General features: G+C 41.0%; 1 protein-coding gene across 1 annotated transcript; it reads right to left on the bottom strand.

Annotated features, from left to right (window-relative positions):
* Positions 1-284: 284 nt before the first annotated feature.
* On the bottom strand, positions 285-19,461 carry yaf2 (YY1 associated factor 2). Its single transcript, XM_086269385.1, has 4 exons — positions 18,781-19,461; positions 18,227-18,352; positions 5,045-5,200; positions 285-4,796 (listed from the first exon to the last, which is right to left on the bottom strand). The coding sequence occupies exons 1-4, from the start codon at positions 18,804-18,806 to the stop codon at positions 4,544-4,546; spliced, it is 561 nt and encodes a 186-aa protein (XP_086125511.1). The 5' UTR covers positions 18,807-19,461; the 3' UTR covers positions 285-4,543.
* Between the last annotated feature and the right edge of the window lie 1,490 nt (positions 19,462-20,951).

The following is a 20,951-nucleotide window of genomic DNA, read 5'->3' as shown; positions in this document are numbered from 1 at the left end:
TTTTGTTTTTTCTTTGGGGGGGAGGGGGTGTTGTTGTTTTTATACCTTTAAAGGTTTGTGGAGAACAGTCAAAAGTCTTACTTATCTGACTTTATGCTCATGTTAAGAAAATAAAATAAGAAGACAATATATGATTTGATGTATATAGCAAGACTTTTTATTATTTATTCTGACTCAGTATAATACTATTATTAAAATTAAAAATTCTGAGTGTATATATATATATATATATATATATATATATATATATATATATATATATATATATATATATATATGCCGTTCTGATCCTTTTATTTATTTACTGGATACTGTGTATGTATAAGGATTTATCTGATCTAACCTGCGTAATTTTTTTTTTTTAAAGTACACTTAGAAAAATGGGGAAATAGGTAACTTCAGAGCCATCTTGACGAACACAAAGAACAATTCAGAGCACAGTTTCTCTTTATGTCCAACAAAATGACATTCTTCAACTTGGACACAGTAGCTTATTGTCAGAATCTTGCTTAACTAAAAAGGCAATCAATATTTTTATTTATTCATGTTTAAATAACTAACTTGAAAGCATGCCTAATAAGACCTCTTGGGAAACAATTTAAGTTGAAAAACTTACACTATGTTTTGAGTGTGCATCACAGCCGATTTCGACACTAAAAACTGGACAAATGTACAAGTTATACTTTTCTTCTTATGCTGTTTCACTTTCTGTGCTTTGATGCTCCGAAACAGGTCGTGGCTGTCTTTACACTTTTATTTTGAAGGCGGCAGCAACAAACTTCCTTATCTTATCTATGTTTTGTGTGTTTAGTGTTGCAGCTTGCTCAACAGAAGCAGGAGGTCGAGACCCTCATTTGGGGGAAGGGTGGGAGCGAATAGCAGAGTTCTCCCCCATCCCTCCCCCCTCCAGCCCCTGTCTGCAGCAACTTTCCACGGGTCTCACCTCTGAAAAGACTCATTCAGTGTCTTTGATTCAGTGTGGCTTTAAGTGACAAATCATCCTTAGTGATGTGGTTGCAACTGACAACCCTGAATTTCAATTGCATTTTCATTAAGGGACATAAAAGGTCACTTATCTGATGTATATAACAACATCAGAGCTGCTGGTTGTTTAATATTTAAGTCTTGATTTGAATTTTCAAATTAAAAGTGCAGGACTACAATATTGAGTGCTAAGGCAAGCCCCAACATGCCTTTGCCTGCATGCAACAAAGTGACAAATGAGAGCTGTGTACACAAGAAAGCAGCTTTGTGTGTTTGAATTTTGTAATTTTCTTATTCAGACATGTAATAAACAAGTTCACACATTTTAAAACAAATGAGCATGGCAACAAAAAAAAACAAAAAAAATCAAAAAACTATATCAATAAGTGACACTAACACATTTAAAGTGTTCCATTGTTGCCACAAGGAGCAAATGTTCATCAGAGCAGCTCTCCCCGGGCTCACACGCCTAGTCCCAGCTAGAGTAGCGAACCTAAGAGGAGACACTCCCGACACACTGAAACAAATACTAACAAACTAAGAGACATAACCTTTCCCACAATATACCAAGACCTTAGTATCATCATGCCATGACAGTTCTCAGAATGCACTCTAAAATAGTGAGTAAAAATCTCAACAATAACACTGGTATGATGGATAATACAACCACATCAAAACATTGTAGTACAATAGTTTAGAAATATCTATTTCATCTGTTTAATTATTCTACATGTTTTATAAGTTATTGTGTGTAGTTAGGTTGATCTATAGTTGTTCTGCTGGGAGTTTTGAATACTCTAAAGCTCTGCCTTTTTTTCCCCCTCTTTTCTTTTTTTTCCTTTTTTGCTACGTCAGTTAAATAAAGTCCATCACACTGCAAGACATCACTCATACAGCTTGTAAAAGTGCAAGTCCACAACTCATTTTCCCCCATTGTACAAGCACAACGCTGCATCCAAAGGGTAGCTGCGGAGCAACATCAGCATCCTCTGGTTCTCCACTGGGATGCTGAACAGCACGTGAGTGAGCAAACTGCGCTTCCTGAGACTCGTATACATCTACTCGCGAGTGTCCGACTGCGGGGAAGAGCGTCGGGCTTAAGTGTGGAGGTGAAGGAGAAGCTGAAGCAGAGATTAACAGGCGAACACAGGTGTCACTTACAGCTTTACCATCTACTGTGTTTAGCTGACAATGTCCCAGTGACACACAGGATCAACCTGGTTTGGAACAGATCTTAAAGAAAATAAAAGCACAGCAAATAAAAGCTTCAAACTGACGATGTGCATCTTGTAAGGCAGCATGCTGAGTGTACATCGGTCTGTGGGTTCATGTGATCGGCGTGATCCAAAAGGAAGTCAGTGACTCGGGACAGGATTTGTTTACTTTATGTAGCCACGATGTGAAAAACAAAAAAAACAAAAAAAACAGCAAAGATTCACGCCGACTTTAATCTGGAAGAAGCCTGCGTAATTCTACATGCTGCATTAAGTGATTTTTTTAATAGCTAGAGGGCAAAAATATATCAACTCAATGAATCAGAGCACAGATTCTATTGATTTTAGCTCTGTCAGTAGTTTATTCATCTTGCAGATGTATACTAAGCAGCAAAGGCCTTTCCTTGGATTGGTAAATTTGAGCAACAAGAGTCCAATTTTTATTCGTCTCATAGCCCAGATATGGTCTGCTGCTACCAATCACTGTGACAATAGGTGGTTGGTGTAGGCATCATTTATGTAAAGGTCATAAAAATACAAACATAAAAGCTATATGATGTTGCAGAACTGATAAATATCTGTAGTCAGTTTTGTCAGTTTTCCACATGAAAGTCTAGCTCACAATTGAACATGAGGTTGCTGTCTGGGCAGAATACATGATGCCTGCTGACTTGTGGTGAACTGACCCAAAAAAAATGACCTGCACTGTTCTTACACTGGGAGCAATAATACATAACATGGATTTTGTACTAGGAAGCTGGCATTTAAAGGCTGCTTTATGCGCCATCAACCTTCCTGGGAACTGGCATTACTAAGTAGAGGTTTGCAAGGTAACATAGAACAAAATTGGCAGCTGGGGTACATGTATGCTAAAATTACTTAGTAGTGTGTTTATATATAAAAAGATCACTTAATACAAGTTCAGGCTTGTGTAGCTACTGCCTGAATTGAATGACACAAAGACCAGCTGATTGCATTTGAAAGTTAGTGAAGGGTGACTAATTAAAGGACAAAGAAAGCCATAATAAACTTTTTTTTATGATCACATGTCTAGAACAGCTTCAGTGCACCTGGGCAGAATTCTCCAAGGTATTTGCTCCCTTGGTTATTTGAAAATGGTGAAATCTCCTATATACATGTTCAGAAAATTTCAGGCATGGTGATTGTGAAGGTCACAGAATATGATTCTGATCATTTTCATAACAAATTAATTCAGTGCTCTACAATGGAGGCACTCATGCCAGAAGAGTACGCTCCCATCAGAGAAATGGTTCATCACAAGATAAAGGTGACATCTTTGCACTTGTTCTCCCTGACCTTTTCTTCTAATCAGACAACTGCACCCAAACCATGTCAGCCAGATGTAACAGAGCCAACACTGTCCTCGCTGTAACCGTCAGTGGGACAGATTCGATTCTATTCTATTGCTGACTGTGGCACAAACTTAAAGACAGGATTTTCCTTCATACTGTGTCTTCCTGCCAGGGGATATAACGGACTTTCAGTAACCAATGGGCTTCAATCACTATGCAAAAACAACAAAAACAACAAAAAAAACAACAAAAAGTGGCAGAGGGAGTGCCACCACTGTGCTGTGTTTAAAAAAGAAAATCATTACAGCAGAGGCAGTCTAACAGGGGAAGCTTAAGAGTATCAAGATCAGGTTAAAGGTTCAGTGTGGGGACACTGATGTTCGGGTTTATAACAGGTAGGTAATGAATTCAGGCAGAGGCAGAATATTCCACACGGGGAAAGAAAAAGTCCCTCTGCCATCCACTGATGTTGATGATGATTATGAAGATGAAAGCAAGGACAGGGATCCACATTTCATAGGGAAAAAAGACAAATCATGGAGGTTAGGTGCACGTGGAGGAAAACCTAAAGCATGAGGATCCAGCACTCTATCCAAAACTTTGTTTCTCCTGTCAGTTCTGAAGAAGTTCCTCATCAGTCTGTGAGTAAATATTCCAGGAGCAAGCTTTTAGACAGTGTGCTGCTTACTTACAACTACACAAAAAATAATTCCAACCTACCAAGTAGACTACTAAAACCCTTCCAAGATTTAGCAAAAGTCGTATTGCTTTCTAAATGCACAATTCCACTGCTGTAGAAAATCCGCTAACTGATCAAACTCGCCAAATCTGATGTGTCCTTGCAGCAAAAAAATTTCTAATAAAAACAAAAAATTTTAAAGAAAAAAAAAAACAAACAGGAGAAAAAGAAAAGTTTTATTCATTATCGTGCAGCTCTAATGTAGAGGCAGGATACTCCTCTAGTGACTTGTGGACTTGCAGATGAGACGTTGATGGAGGCGGGGTGGAGGGAAAGGTTTCAAGGAGGCTGACTCAGTGAGACTCTCCGTTGACCGAGCTCCCCTCTCCTCTGGGTGAGGAAGAGCGGGAAAGGCCCTTCTCTGTGTTTTCTGAGCTAGAGCCGTTCTGGCTGTGGTGGTCGGCCGATGACACGGAGCTGGAGGAAGTGGCCGAGGTGGCTGAGGGCTTGGCCTTCTCCTTAAAGTCCGTTATGATGACTGTCAGGTCCCCAACCGTCACCTCCAAGTGCTGGGCGCTGCTGCGATCGATGTTTTTTAGTCTTGGCCTGATGAGTGAGTGGAAAAGACCATTAAGCATACAAGGCTATTTTTAAAAATCCTGCATAAAGAGAGTCTTCCTGGTGCTGCTTTGAAATATACTCCTGGTGTCTCACACTTCCCACTTCCTGAAATTCTTTATGAAACATGACAGCCTAACTCCAGGTGGCAACATAAACAGTTTTTGCACTTTTCCATGTTTATTCATGAATCCCTCTAATATCTGACTCTGCCAACCTGGCATCAGCTCGCTTACCTCATCTTCTTGTGGCTGTTCTTCTTAAGCGGCGGCTCTCTGTCGCTCTTCTCCTTCTCGACTCTCTCCTTCTTTTCCTTTTTGGGCTGTGAGGGCAGCACAAACTGCTGCGTTACCTGCTGCTGAGAAACTAGCTGGGATACGGGACGTGGCTTCCTGATCCAGGAGGGAGGAGTGTCGAAAAGGGGATGAAGGGAAAAAGACGGAGAGGGAGAGACAAAGGGAGAGACGGAGAGAGGCAGATTAATGAGAGGGAAAAGCACAATGAACACATGGCTTTGTGCTAGCCTACCACTATAATCAAGAGCCAATGATCACTGCCAGTGCTGGTTAGGATGGTGCTGCTCAAGTGCTCTTAACACTGGCAACACACGCTGAGTGCATTTAAAATAAAACCCGGAGTTCAGCCATCTGTGAGATGTGGAGTGTACCTGTGCAGGCTTGTTTTTAGCACTCACAAGACAAGATCAGTTGTGGTAAATACACAGGTGCAGTAGGAATTAGAAGTGTGCAAAACATACTGAATATAAAATATTTAGCAGATTAATCATCTGCGGAAATAATAGTTAGGCTTACTTTTGAATGTCACTGCAACTAACTGACTACAACATGGTAAATGGTCAGTATTTGTATAGCGCTTTACTTAGTCCCTAAGGATCCCAAAGCGCTTTACACTACATTCAGTCATCCACCCATTCACACACTGGTGATGGCAAGCTACATTGTAGCCACAGCTACAATGTAAAATCCTGCTTTGATATTAATAGGTGTGTTCGCCACACATTCTTTACTCAGGTAGGCGTCTGTAAGACAGAATGACACCATCCATGATCCCCCCGCTCTTATGTTGAACATGCAGTCATTGTTAACCAGTAATCGCTTTAAATGCTTTATGTACACTGCAGTGATGATACTTGTCTGTGCACGGCATTAGCTGCGATGATGTGAATACGCCCTCCATGTCTGCTCGAGTACAATTATGCTTTTCATTGTGGCCTTTCAAGAACTGGGCACCATTTTTTGGGACTTAAAATAGAATAACTTAACTGTAGTTTGTTCTCGATGCAAAGCAAGTGCCGAGTTGTTGATGTGAGGGGATGTTCCTGAGAAGCATGGATAATATACCTTCACACACAGGTTCCACAAATCGCTGAAGACAGAGCCAATGTGATATTAAATGGTCCTCCTCACATTCATACCTCCATCTTTCATGAGGGTGTAATGTCTCAGAAATAATGTATTATGCAACTGGTTGGCTACAGGAGCATGCATTAGGACTGTGATCGTATTTCTGAGCAGGACTCTGTATGTGTGTGTATTTTGGAGCTTGCCAAGAGCCCTAGCCTGAGAGGGAAGTGTGCTGAAAAGGCCATCTGTTGGGGCGGTCTACACATCTAGTGCCTTTATTAATTGCATGCACACACAAATGAATTACACACAGTATGAATGCATGCATGTCCATATACTACACTGCATGTTGTATAGAAAACAAAAGCGATTCTAGAAGAAAATTTATGTTTGCTTTTATATACAGTGCAACAGCATCCAGTGATGTACATTAAAGCATAGCATGTATAATTATATTTTTAACATTAAACCCTAAGCAGAACAATAGCTACAGATTGGTAACATGTAATATTTGTCGTAATGACTGATGCTGGCTTATTGGACTATATGATGTCAAGTGTGTCAGTAGTTGAGGTTTCATTTATTCAATTTTGCACAGGTTAATTGTGTCACAAAGAGCTTTAAAAAAGCTCCAGTTACTGTTTCATTTGAAGATATTTTGTTGTATCTATGAATGCTTCTGAAATAAAGTAGATTTGGTAGAATTTATCATGAGTCACAATGATTAGCTCCGGTGGCTGTGTCAGAGCCAGCACGTGATGTTGCCTGTAGCATTTCAGGGGTGACTTGTCAGTGCTGCTGCTCCCCTGCATTGCTGTGGGCCGTTTCATCACCTTCACAGCATTCACCTACAGGCTCCAGAGGGTATTTACTTATTGCTCTCCGATTCTATATGTCACAGATTTGTGGTTAGTAGCACTGGAAAGTTGAAAATGCTGATTACCTTATGGTATTTTTCTCATGTGGACGAACCTGTGCCTTATTACATTTAAGATGTGCTGCAATTACAAAATATTAGCTTCATGAAATTTCATTTAAAAAAAAGAAAAGAAAAACAAAGAATTCCATTAGAACTTCTAATACAACTTTACGGTGTCTTTCAAGTGTATGACACCTGATCCCAGATTAGTCTGACCACTGTGACTTGTTGTGCAGAAAATAGTTGCACATTTTTTCCAAAGTGAGCCCTGGTGGCCCATTTAGCCTCAGTTAAAGGTTTTTCTACCTCGAATTCCACATGGATATACATACACAGAAGCTCCTGTCTTTTTCTGAGGGCAAAGATGTTGTTGAGCAATTCTGGGATGACCTAAATTGGGGCCAAGCTTCAAAGACTCTCTCCCACAGACATTTTTTTTTAAACTTAGCTTTCACTGCCTTCACATAACTTGCAGTGATGCTAGCAAGTCTAAAGTAAAATGCAAATGGGTCTCTTGGCCTACATAACTGTCTAATAGGGAGGAGATGTAGAGATTCTCTAATATGTCTGTCTTGTCAGCAAGATGCTGCAGAAGTGCTGACTCCTTTTTAAATAAAGACAAAGGCCTCTCAGAGTCCTCTGTTTCTAGTTCGAGTAATTTGCTGCTCTCCTTGACATCTTTTTGTTTAATAGTCCTACAGCAACTAAACAGCATCTGGTGGTCTGAATGTACAAACATACACACAAAACAGCAACGGTCACAAAAGGATCAGCTGTCCCGCCCTCAGGACAAACGTTATCAGCTTCCAGAACTAAAAACTCATCTGGCTGCGTCATTCATAATATCCTTAGGCTTTTGTTTGATGAATTTAGTTTAGAACGTCATTGTGCACTTTGTGTGATTTACTGTATGCAAGTAATTAATTCCTCCTCTCATTAATGCAGTGAGTGAGTGATGGTTTTGCTTGAAATGTAATCTCCCCTCAGCCTAAAATGTTTTAGATTGAAAGCCTGGATGTGCCAGAGAGCAAGTGAGGCCACGTCTAAATACATACAGCCAACCTCCCTCCATGTATTACAGTGGAGTTGATTCTCACTAATAGAACCAGCTCAATAACCAGGAGGTGAAAGAGGAGATAGACAACCCAATATTATGGGGAGGCAAAGCGGCAGGTCTAAACAGAGCTGCCTCTGTTAACCCAATCAAATGGTGTTTATCTCTGCACTTAGGCCCTCACTGCTAGCCTCCCTTTGGGCACCGAGTGTGGGTTTGTGTATGTGTGTGTATTGATTCCAAAATAATTTCTGTCCCGAACATAACGGTCTATTCTTTCAGACATTAATACTGCGTGTTGGAACCTCTGTTCCTGTCGATATCTGCTTCACTCATTCTGCTACAGCTAATGGAGTCCCACAATGGGAAATTAGGACATTACAGGGGGAGGCTTAAACATAGCAAATTGTATTTCCTTCAAAGAGGAGAGTACAGCAAACACACAAAGCCTTGGTTTCAATTCACAGAAAGTGATCAGCCAGTTTATTGTTACATTTATTATCTTTGCCTTCACTTGTTCTTTTTCACAGATTCTTCTTCTGCAATGTTTTATTTGTAGAACATGAGTGCAACACTATGTTAAACAAATGACCAATAGGGGGTCAACTTGAACTAATACTATTACTAATAACTAATAATAATATTTTATACTCAGATAAGCAATGATTAAAAACAGTTCCAAACCTAATTTGTTCCTACTTTACTGGTTGGTACTTATTAGCATGTATGTGGGATTCACAATTAAAATTTATAGACATAGCCTTCTAACCTAGCTTTCTAAGGCCTCGGTCATCCTGTCCTATAGTGGGCTAGAGTCAGCAACCCCCTGGCAAGTGCTGGTTGCTAAGGAAAATGTATATTCCACAACTAGTTAACGAGTGGCTGCTGACTGACACTGGGTGAAAACAGATTACTGTGGTATGCAAACACTGAAACTTGAAAAAGCGCATCACAAAACAGAAATGTGTAACATTAATTTGCCTTCGAGGAATAACTTGGTCATTACTATTGCAACCAACATGCTTCAAAAGGCACAAGTTTTCCCTTAAAGGTTCCCGTTTCCAGTTTGCATTGCACTTTACTTGGTAAGTAGTTGGCGAGTGTTTGCAGACAAGTCGGCATCTTCGATACAAACTATGGAAAACCGTGGCAACCTGCTAACAACCGAAGCAATCACAACGAGGTCTTTGTAACCAATTTCAAAACCTAAAGAAACCACTTGCCAAATGGTCCCATAATACACACTTTTCTCTAGTGATAGTTTCCAGGGGGGTCACTGACTGGTTTCCAAGCCTGTGTGACTGGAGCTTTAGTAATCGATTTAACACCGGCTAGGAGCAATGTCCAACAACACTCACAAGTAGTCCAGGAATACACATTTTTCCCCTCACGACTGGTGACTGACAGATGGTTCCTAAGCGGTCTCTACGTCTGTGTGACTAAGGCCTTATTCAATCACAGCCAGGAAAGTCTGAAACTTCAAGAAGCCAAGTTTCCTTGAGAAAGACTTTGAATCTTCCAGTTAACAAAATCATTCTTTTGACAGCCAAGAAGGCTAGTCCTGCCATCTTTATGTCCTTTTTCAGTGTAACTGTGCAGTCTTTACTAACACTAACACAATAACAACAACAGGACAAAAGAGAGAGAGATGTATAGTCATCCATTCTGTAAGTCGATAAAACATTTCTGGGCAAAAGGACTTGACTTCACGGCGATGTCACAGCACACAATCCACAACAATGCCAGCACAGATCTGAAAAGCTTTTTTTTTTTTGTAAGGGTAACACAAGTTCTAACTTTTTCAACTCGTTAAGGCGATTTTAAAAGAAAAAAAGAAAGAAATATCTGCAGATGAATGTACTGTATTGTAGTTTATGTTGTTGTGTTTCTTGTTGATACAGCTGTTCTTTTTCTTTTTTGGCCTCTCTTGTGTGAAACAAAATAAACACAAACCTCGCTCTCAATCTCACAACCTTAAAGTTTAATCGTGAACTGGAGGCAAAGTTAGTTTATTCTGCAGAAACTGAGCTGAAAAAAAAAATGTTGCCACTGATCCCTTATGCTTACTTCAGTGACAGGGGAACTCTAGCTGACCCTTTTCCAAATATGTCGCGCGCACACACACACACACACACACACACACACACACACACACACACACACACACACACCATCTATCGTGTTCACACTCCTCTATCCTCTCACTTTTTTTCCCCTCCCTCCTCCTGATGCACTCGGTGACCTCCCACTCGTTCACTGCTGCCCTGGGCTTAAGAAAATATCACACAAGGATTCAAAAATGGGAGAAAAACTCTGATGTCAGCAAGTCATAAGCTGGCATAATTTTTTCTAATTAACTTCTATTTTCTGCCACAATGGACAACTGGGTTATCACCAGTACTGCTGAAACAACATGGATAGTGTTTAAGAGCACTAATCATTTAACACATCTTAGCAGAACAAAGGCAACGATTGGTATTAAACTCCTTCACACAGAATCACCTTTAACAGTTTTGAATAACTACTCGTTTCTTGTTTGCTGGAACTCAAACTGTATATGGTAAATGGTAAATGGCCTGCATTTGTATAGTGCTTTTCTAGTCCATAGGACCCCAAAGCACTTTACACTACATTCAGTCATTCACCCATTCACACACACATTCACACATGTATATGGCCCCAGGTGGTTTCATGTGATTAAATGTGACCTCAGTGGAATGCACATCATACCACAGAGTTGCTACACTGAGAGAACAATGAAACGGCAACATTTCATAAGCAGGGCTGTGCCGTATCATGCCATCTGCAATAATACCAATATAAATTTTTTATGCGATATAAAATAATATCACAATATCATTGCTATAGCAACATGCCTTTACGTTCCCAACACATAACAGTGAGAGAAACCCAGACATGTCTGAGAGGAAGAGTGGTGTGTCAACCTCTGATGGTGATTTAGTAACTAATAGGGCTGCCACAAACGATTATTTTGATAGTCGACTAGGCGGCGATTATTTTTGTGATTAGTCGACTAATCAGATCATGCATCCATTTAACGTAAAACATACCGCTTATTGCACCAGCATGCATCTGCTCTTATATAACAATCATTAGCTTACAGCTTTAAGTGTTTAAGGTATGTGCTAACTAAAAATAAAGACAAGATGATAGTTTATTAAATTTTAATGAAATTTGCAGATTGTTTCGGTGAAGTTTAATAAACTCCTTGCTATCTAAAATATAACAGGACACCGGAGTAAATTCTGGAGCATCTCACACTTCTGATGATCAGCTGTCTGCTTGATGTTTATTCAGCTGTGTAAAAACTATAACTTTAATCTCAGCCAAACCGATTTACTCAGGAACAAATAAAATACTAAAAAAAGCCAAACTATAACATTTTTAAGTTATCTAAGTGACTTATATATCATGTTTAACCTGAGTAGCGAAAGACGGTGGTGGGTTTGAAAGCGATTTGCTGGGAGTCCGGTGTTCTCACCGGCTCTAGTGAGCCTTGCCCCAGGCTAACTATCGAGCTGGTGCGTAACAAGACGCCTCTGAAAACGTCGGAGCGCTTTTGAAAATATGTGGTGTCTTGATAAACTGAGCAGATATTTGAAGTTTACACAGCTACATTCTAGCCTGAAAATATGTAAAACGTTTATTTTGTGACCCAGAAAGAATAATAACAGTAATATTAAAACTAACCAGCTGCCGCCATTGTTGGAAACTGAGCAGGGCCACGATGGGCTGCGCTATGAATTCTGGGACACACACACGTGGCAGCCCTAGTAACTAAGAGTGATACTTTAACAACCTCCAACAAAGCACAAGACTTTGTAAATCTATACAGAAAAAATTTTCTTGTTTTGCCACTTGAGGCGACCTGAGGCTTCGTAGCCTGGTTGTGTAGTTCAACCAGGCTACGAAGGAGGAAATACTAGCAGCTGGTGATGCACGACCCAAAAGTAAGCAAATGATTCAACCAAGCATCACTAACTGCATTCACTATCAGCACTCCATATGACAGGAAGAGCAAACGGTAGATGGAAATTATTAATGTGGTTACATGGTATATGGCAAAGCAGGGCTTTAAGCAGCTGGTTAAAAAGCTCAACTAGAGATACAAAATCCCAGATTGAAAAATATTTTCTGTTTTATTATATGACAATATTAGCAAGCTCCTTACAAGTTACAAGGTTAAGCTACTTTGTTATTACTTGTATGCTTACATTTGGTATGCTGTGGCAGTTGATATAATGCCGTGCTTTTGCACTATAATTCTCCTGGGATGTTGTTTCAGTATTTCGAATTAAGAAGTCTGTCATCAATAACAGTAGCTCGCTGCAAAACAGCTTCATTTTTGTTGCACTAATAAATTCTGCTGCCTGCAAGTATTGATAAAATGTTCAGAATATTTTTTTTCTATATCGTTGAAAATGTTGTTATTGCAAGTTTTCTTGAAATATAACCCTACTCAACCCAACGGTTGGCAGATATGGAGTAAACAATTATTTCACTTGTAGATTAATCTGTGGATTCTTTTTGATTAACAGTGCCTGAAAGTACAGCAATGGTGAAAAATGTCTGCGAAAAATATTATAATATTCTTTGAATCTCTGACAAGTCCAAAAATATTTTTTCATTATATAAATAAAGAAACACAATCAAGGGAACTGCTGAGGCTCTAAACTAAAAACTTGGTTCCAGCTTTGTGACGATGTATTTTAAGTTATTGCTAGTATCGTTTCGGGAACTTATCTATCAATATGCGTTCCAAAAATATCCCTGTCGACTATCGATCTAAATCCTATCAGAGTCCAGTATCCTAAATATCAATTGGAAGTGGAAGTGTCAAACACTCAGTGGTTCGGGCTATTTGTATTATCGCCATACATCATAAGCTAGGGATGTGTGCGACTATACAACCAAGCAACCAAAGCAATGTATAACCAGAATGTAAAAAAACAAGAAAAGTCCTGCGCATTTCAGAAAAATTTGAAACGTGATTTGATTAATGACAAACATGACTAATAACTGTTTCATATAACTCTTAAAATACACATGCAATATATGTTAGGCCAATGTTAGCTTTATCCATTTCAAGCACTCAGTTTTAAATGTTTTGCGAAGGGTTTCTGTATGTTAGACGACTTGACCAGTCTAATTTTTTCTCTCATTTAAATGACTGGTAAATTAATCACCAGGTACATAACTAGTATATGCAAACCATCAGCAGAGCACATGTGCCATCACTTTTTAGTGGCTATGCAGTGCATGTTCAGCCTATGGCAGAGTGAGTCACAAGCAAAACAAGGCGTCGAGCTTGTGTTTCAGGATTGTGCTCTATATAGATTTGTTTTGTTAAAATATTGAACTTCTAATGAGTGGCTCCCAAAACACAGTACAGAATTCTGCAGATGTTTGGACTGCATGCTGTCATTTATCGGGTACACAATGTGATGAGCAAACAGCCAACAGGACAGCTGATGGACTGCAAATAAGCATCAGAGCGTGCTCCTATAAACAACTTTCATCTCGCTGTTCTGTGATGATTGTGAGATCATTGTCATATAGCTTATTTTATGCCCTGTTGAACACTCAATCCAGGTGTAGGTGTGTGTCTGTGTGTTTGTTTCAAATTTTCTATCAGCAGGTTGTATGTTGCTCCTGGGAGCTCCTCCAAACCTGATGATTAATGTCTTTCCCTGCCAGTACATGCTACCACTGTGTGTGTGTTCGTGTGTGTGGAACAGAGAGGGAGACAGATGGCCCTCCACGTCCTGTGGTTTATGACACCTTCTCCAGCCTGCTAGCCACACTACGCTACATTGTCCTCTCACACAAACGCCTGCCTGCACAAACACACAGAGCAGTATGTCATGCATCAGTGTCACCGCAGTAATTACAGGCTTATCACGTAGCCATAATCTTGAGCCACAATGACGTGATAACAGCCAGCTTCATTGTCCGTGGTGTGCACTCGGTGTTTGTATGCTATGTAAGCACTAATACCAGTAACCCACACAGCTGAGCCAACTGTGTCACTTATTAGAGGAAGTAATCATTCAAATGGGATTACAAGACATTGATTGTTGCTATATAGTGTTTCATACGCCAAGTTAAAAATTCAATTTACAGCCAGTCATCATAGTTGTATGAATACCAGCTCATAAAGCTGTGCTCATCTGTTGATGCCTGTTCTAATGATCTCATCTGACTTAGTCACTTGTGATCCAACGGCTATTCTGAACTCAAAGGATGCACACAACCAAAAATACCTGGATGCATTTCGTAACATTTTCCTGGGATGACTCAGTGTTACGGATCAAAGGAAAACAATGAAAGCAAACCCTGAAACCATTTCATTCTTAGCACTTAACTGCAATGGAAACACATGACTCGAGTGTGTTGCTCTTTGCTAGTTACACAGTTTGTCTGTTTATACAGAGAAATGCAATATAGCAAAAAGGGTTGTCCTCACTGTTTGTCTATAAAGTCTGTAAAAAAGCCATATTGTATGTATACTTAAAACTAGTCATATCGAGAGCTGGATTTTCACAGTGAGTGAATCAGCCACATTCGAGCCAAATGCACATTTTGAGCTCAGTGTTTAGTAATGTGGACTGCACATAAACTGTGAGTGTGAGCTTTTGTGGGGGGGGGGGTTGATAAAACAACATCTAAAAACACACAAAACACAGTCAAATGCTGACAGGCTCCCAACCAGCCAGAATGGTTTGCACTTGTTTAGGTGGAGCAGGCAAAACCCTGCACATCAGTCATTCTGTCACCGACAGACGCCCCAGGTTAAGTTCAATGCCTGGGAAGACACAGAAAGGGGGAGACACAACGCCAGTCGCCAAGAGAAAGAGGAGATAAGCATAGGGAGAGGGTGAACACAAACAGGAGCTAACTAATAGGAAGCATGATCGAAGTGGCTGTCATAAATAGAGAAATATGTAGAAATATAATGCTGCCAAACAGGCTCCTGAACATGGAGCATTTCCCCAGCAGCTCTGATTTGTTGGAGCTCTGCTCATTGAACAGATGCAGGTGTGGATGTGAGGGAAGGTCACACACTGCTCTATTACACCCAGCTGAAATTGGCTAAGGACGATGTTTCGGTTAAACAGCTGTCTTTCAGCACCACTTCACATGACATTTTAAGACTTTTATTCCAAACAGCAGCAAGGAAAATTACAGCTGAAACAAATCTTAGCTTTCACTGCATTCCTCAAGGATTAGGATAATACAGGACAAGTCATGACAGACATGATGTGAGACCCTAAAATGCCTTGCTCAGGGACCATGCAGGAATCAAATCTGTGATCTTGTACTACATTATCAAACAGTCTATTTTCTACTAATGCTGTGCCAAACCTGGTGCTTTCTATGAGAGCCAATACACAGTATTACTAGCAGAAGTTGGGTTACATCTGCCAAACATTGGTAAATTTGTTACAGCAGCCCCTCCCCACAAGCACTGACAACTTTGGGAGAAGCAATTTTGTGGTGCTGTGATTCTAAATTGGGCAATGGCACTGCACAGGTGAAAAAGGGGTGTAAGACACTTCGATCGATCAGGCTTGTTTTCAAAGTGTGGGACTCAGTCAAAAGAGTTTTGGGAAGATAAAATGGTTCTCTGAAGTACAGTAATGAGATTGCATGATACGTTGTGATCCCAAAGCTCTCCAAGTCTGCCCTAATTAAACGTTGTAAGCTCGCAGCTTGTCGTAAAGAGCAACACACTGTATTTTTCCACATTAATCAGCGCAAATGACTCCATCATGTTTTGAGCGAGCGTGCACTTTCTCTTGTGCTTTACAAAAACGCAGGCCCTACTTTTTGTTCCTCCAAATTTCACTTCCTCCTCGCAGTACGGGTTTTTGAGCTGCCGACAGAATTAAAAGAACGTCAGCCAGTTCCCACTTTGTCAAAGTGTCTCGCTCTTCCATTTACTCGACCTCCTCCGATAAGCGAGACCAATTCTGCTGATGTATCCCTGTCTGCAGTCTCAAACTCACAGCCTCAACAACGTGCTTTCAATCAGCCCCGCTGGCTTTGGGCCCCTGCAGTAGATCATCTCTCCACATCACAGGGATTGAGGCGGCAAGATCTGCTAAAGCTTGCCTTCATAAAACATTTATTTTACCTCTTGACGGCAACACGCAAACACTCCTCAGCCTAAATTATTTCCACCTCGTCCTAAAACATTCTCTTTTTGTACCAGTCACTGCCTCGACTCCTTGCCAAAAACCACACAAATCCAGTTGAGCAAAGTGCCATTTTATGTGTTAGGTTACTGCCAGGCTGATTTAAGCCATCCCCACAGAACTCACATTGGCTGTGTCCTTCAGGCTGCAGGACACTTCCTCTAACCACTGGACACTCCACGCCTCTGCTGAGCATTAATTCATTTACTCCACAGCAATAGCTCAGTCATGCTTGTTTAGCAACCAGCAAGGGAATTTGCTGTGCCCCGCATTCATATTCTGCGTGTTGTTTGCCCTTTAGCACCTTGGGTTTGCTCGCCGAGAAATCCACTTGTCTGTTGTGTTTGGTCATTAACAGCTGCGACCACCTGTGTGGCCATTTTGCTGCAGCATTAGCCCATGTTTGGCTCACATGCACGTGTGTGGCGGGTACATGACCGCACTAATGCTACTACAACATTTGCGTAGCACTGCAGTTGGGAAGACAGAAGGTTATTAACATTAAATAAGACCTTCTCACGGACATTTTCTAAATTTGTCGCCTGGGTATCAGGGGTGCAAGTGAGGAATTCTCGCTCTTGTGTCCTTGCCAACTTTGGAAAAAAAAAAAAGTCCAGATGGGGAAGACAAAGGACGCTTTTGGTGACATGAGGAATCAGACAGGTTCTTGGCAAAGCTGCAAACACACCAATCTCAATGGAGTGTCCTCTAAACAATCAACTCTCAGTAGCAATAAGCTGGACCCAATGATAACAGCATGTCTGCTCCTCATTCCCTCTGTGAGCAGCAGCTCTGCACTTTGACTGCATGTTTATGGGTGTGCATTTGCGAACAAATATGTATGCGGTCATGAGTACAATTTGCATGTTGAGTGCATCTGTACTCAGCGTGTGTGTGTGTGTGTCTCTGATGACAGCAGGCTGATTAAGCTGTTGCATAGTAATGAGCTATGGCTGTCTGTCTGGCAGCTGCTCTGAGAACCTCTTTTCACAACTAGCACTCCCACACACACACACAGAAAAAGACAGAGAAATAAACGCGGGCATTTCAGTAACACACAGAAGAAACACTCTCATGAAAAGGGATCAAAGCTGACAAGAGCACTGAAGCATTGTTGTTTATGTTGTAGTTTAATCACTGGGAAAGTCACGCTAATGCAGGAGAGGATAATTATGATGCATTAAAGAGGGAGATCATGTAACAATGCACAGCTTCCCTATAGCCACAGCTAAACAGCTACACTTCCTCTCCTTCACTCTTTGTTGTGTTTTCCTCCTGATAATGAGTGTCACTGAGGAATAACAGCCATTTCCTGCTTCAAATCACTGATGTCAGGGGGAAGTAGCAGCCACAGAGGGCAGCTGTGTGTGTGCGCGCACGCACCTTCGTGCTGTGCATTTGTACGCTTGAGTACCTGTGAGCGAGGTCATGTGCATGCCTATAAGAGGTCTCTTACAAATATCTGCAGGGCAGTGAAATGGATGTGTGTGCTTAAGGAACAAGCTATCCCTCTTCCCTCAGTTCACTGAGGTCAGTGTCAGCTGGCAGGAACATGGAGACTAATGCACTGCTTAGAGGAGACGTGAAAGGGTGCAATTAGTAAATAAACATACTGACTTTACGGATCTTCCTTTCACAGAAAACACACCAAATTGAATAACACAAAAAAGAGGGAAAAAAAGAGGATACTTTGTTTATGTTTACTCTGAATTGTGTAGTAAGGGTTCAAAATCCACACAATTGTCAGTTAACATGGCCAGCCCCTCCATTCCCAAAGGACCCTACACCACCCCACCCCTCACACCCCCAGCGGGGCCCCACTAATGTAAAACACACCAAAGGTAATGTATATCCATCCTTACCTTGTTGATGTCCCCTTCCTGACATCACACATCATGCACTTAAAAGCCTCTGCCGTGTTCTTGTACGTGCACACGCTGCAGTCCCAGAACCCCTCGTCGGAGGAGGGCTTCGGTTGACGCTTCGGCCTTTTAAGACAATAAATTTAGAAAAAAAAGGAGGAAAAAAAGAGGAGAAAAAAACGAAAAGAAAAGATGGGAGAGGAAAGGATCGAGAGGAGACAAGAGTGAGTTCGGGCACCACTCATCCACGAAGGCTATCGATAGCAAACATCAGTGTAAGCCTGTAGGATTTAGGAAATCATCTGCAAAGCGCGCTATGATCCGACACTGTAATTGGCGATGAGGTTTTAACACCCGCGCGCGCGCGCACACACACACACAGCCTGCACGCGCACATACACACAAGCAGCGAGTGAGGCAATGAGAGAGAGAGGGAGGGAGGGAGAAGGGGAGGGGGGCCGTAAAGAAAACCCATTTTTTCCCCCGTGCGCTTGCCGATGTCCGTTCCCCTCCCCTAGCCCTGAATATCCAGCACGCACTAATTCGCTCGTTACCTTGTCGGACTCCTCTTGTCGCCCATGCCAGACCGGGGTTTATCTGGAGGTGCTGAGACGACCAGGAGCCTTGTTATTTCAATTTTTTTAGCCGAGAAGCGATGCGCTTGTGCCGCTCGGCTTCCAGCTGTCGTGGAAACTCCGCTTGGGAAATGCTCACGTGACGGGCTGTAACCAATCACAGGCTGGGTTACTTCCCGTGGCTTGACATTCCTCTTGAATCAATGCCGCCTTCACGTTCCCTGCGTAAGCTCCCCCTTCTGTCGATTTAGAGTGCTAAATAATGATTCCATTTTGCTTTTCTATGACAGTAATGACTAAAAACCATACAAGTCTGCGCCTAAATGCATTATACAATATTTCACGTGCAGTCTTTCCCTCTAATGAAATGCTCTAACAAATTCACATTTTAGTAATTAAACCACACCTCCAATAAAAATGTTTCGAAAAGCACCCTATGTGCTCTTCATGACGCCATAATTTCCACATGTAGTTGTTTTTCAATTTTACCCGCTCTAAATTACGACACTTTCCGACAGCACCTAAATGCAACAAATCCCACTAATGTTCTGCGTCTGTAGCAATGTTGGATACCCCTAAAATTAGACTGTGCCGCGAATCCTTTCATATCCCTGCATCTTCGCGCAGACGGCATTAATGCCAAACCAGTTTGCCGCAGACGCATCAAACATGGGGGAAATCCCTCTTTGTATTTGCGTGCTGACGCAAGCAGGCATCAAGAAGATATTTCCACCAAGCGCCGCACCAGCGAGCGGTTCCAACATCTTTTTATATTCAAGGTATTTTATTGCAGCGGAAACCCACTCGGAGCATTTTATTTCCTACATTTACATATGCAACGTGTGGGTCACTGCAAGTGGTTTCCGCTTTTCTAAGCTTTAAAAAGAGCACACACACACACATACACATACATATATATACACATACATACATATACACATATACATACACATATATATATATACATACATATATATATATATACATACACATATATATATATACATACACATATATATATATACATACACATATATATATATATATATACATATATATATATATACATACATATATATATACATACATATATATACATACATATATATACATACATATATATACATACATATATATATATATATATATATATATACACACACACACACACACATATACAGTGTTAGTGTTAAAAGGTATCAGGTGCAAATAAGGAACTGGAAGTGCTGAATTTGCTGTTGTGCTCACACTCTCTCTTACTGGTCACTGGAAGGCTAACATGGCACATGATGGCAAAGAACTCTCTGAGGATCTGAAAAAATGAATTGATACTCTACATAAAGATGGCCAAGGCTATAAGATTATTGCCAACACACAGTGGTCAAGACCATACAGTTTAACAGCACAGTTTCCACTCAGAACAAACCTCAACATGGTCGACCAAAGAAGTTGAGTGCACATGCTCAGCGTCATATCCAAAGGTAGTCTTTTGAAAACAGATGTATGAGTGCTACCAGCATTGCTGCAGAGGCTGAAGGCGTGGAGGGTCAGCCTGTCAGTCCTCAGACCATACACACTGCATCAAATGGCTATCGTCCCAGAAGGAATCTTTTTCTAAAGATAAGGCACAAGAAAGCCCGCAAACAGTTTGCTGAAGACAAGACGACTAAGGACATGGATTATTTGTGGCCTTATGAGACCAAGACAAACTAAATATTATTCATATGGTGTCAAGGATGTGTGGCGGCAACCAGGTGAGGAGTACAAAGACATTCATGTAATTTTTTTTTTACATTTATGTTCATTAACATGCACTGTCCTAAATAAATAAATAAATAAAGTGTGTCTTGCCTACAGTCAAACATGGTGGTGGAATGTCATTGTTTGGGGCTGCATGACTGCTGCTGGCACTGGGGAACTACAGTTAATTGAGGTAACCATGACTGCCAACATGTACTGTGATATACTCCAGCAGAGCATGATCCCCTTCCTTCAGAAACTGGGCCACACGACAGTATTCCAACATGATAACAATCCCAAACACACCTCCAAAAAGACCAGTGCCTTGCTAAATAAACTGAGGGTAAAGGTATTTGACTGGCCTGGCATCTGTGGGTCATCCTCAAATGGAAGGTGGAGGAGCGCAAGGT

Source organism: Aulonocara sp. 'chitande type north' Nkhata Bay, linkage group LG17, assembly GCF_057382095.1.
Source record: "Aulonocara sp. 'chitande type north' Nkhata Bay isolate Kocher_YH1m ecotype deep benthic linkage group LG17, A_spYH_male_GT1.1, whole genome shotgun sequence".
Lineage (NCBI taxonomy): Eukaryota > Metazoa > Chordata > Actinopteri > Cichliformes > Cichlidae > Aulonocara > Aulonocara sp. 'chitande type north' Nkhata Bay.
This window is presented reverse-complemented; position numbering and strand designations above follow the sequence as displayed.

Excerpts from the sequence above, each read along its gene's own strand:
- yaf2 (XM_086269385.1), bottom strand. The coding sequence starts at position 18,806 with ATGGGCGACAAGAGGAGTCCGACAAG. Across the intron at positions 5,201-18,226 it reads AGGAAGGGGACATCAACAAG|GAAGCCACGTCCCGTATCCC; the intron begins GTAAGGATGGAT and ends CTCCTGGATCAG. Across the intron at positions 4,797-5,044 it reads AACAGCCACAAGAAGATGAG|GCCAAGACTAAAAAACATCG; the intron begins GTAAGCGAGCTG and ends CTCACTCATCAG.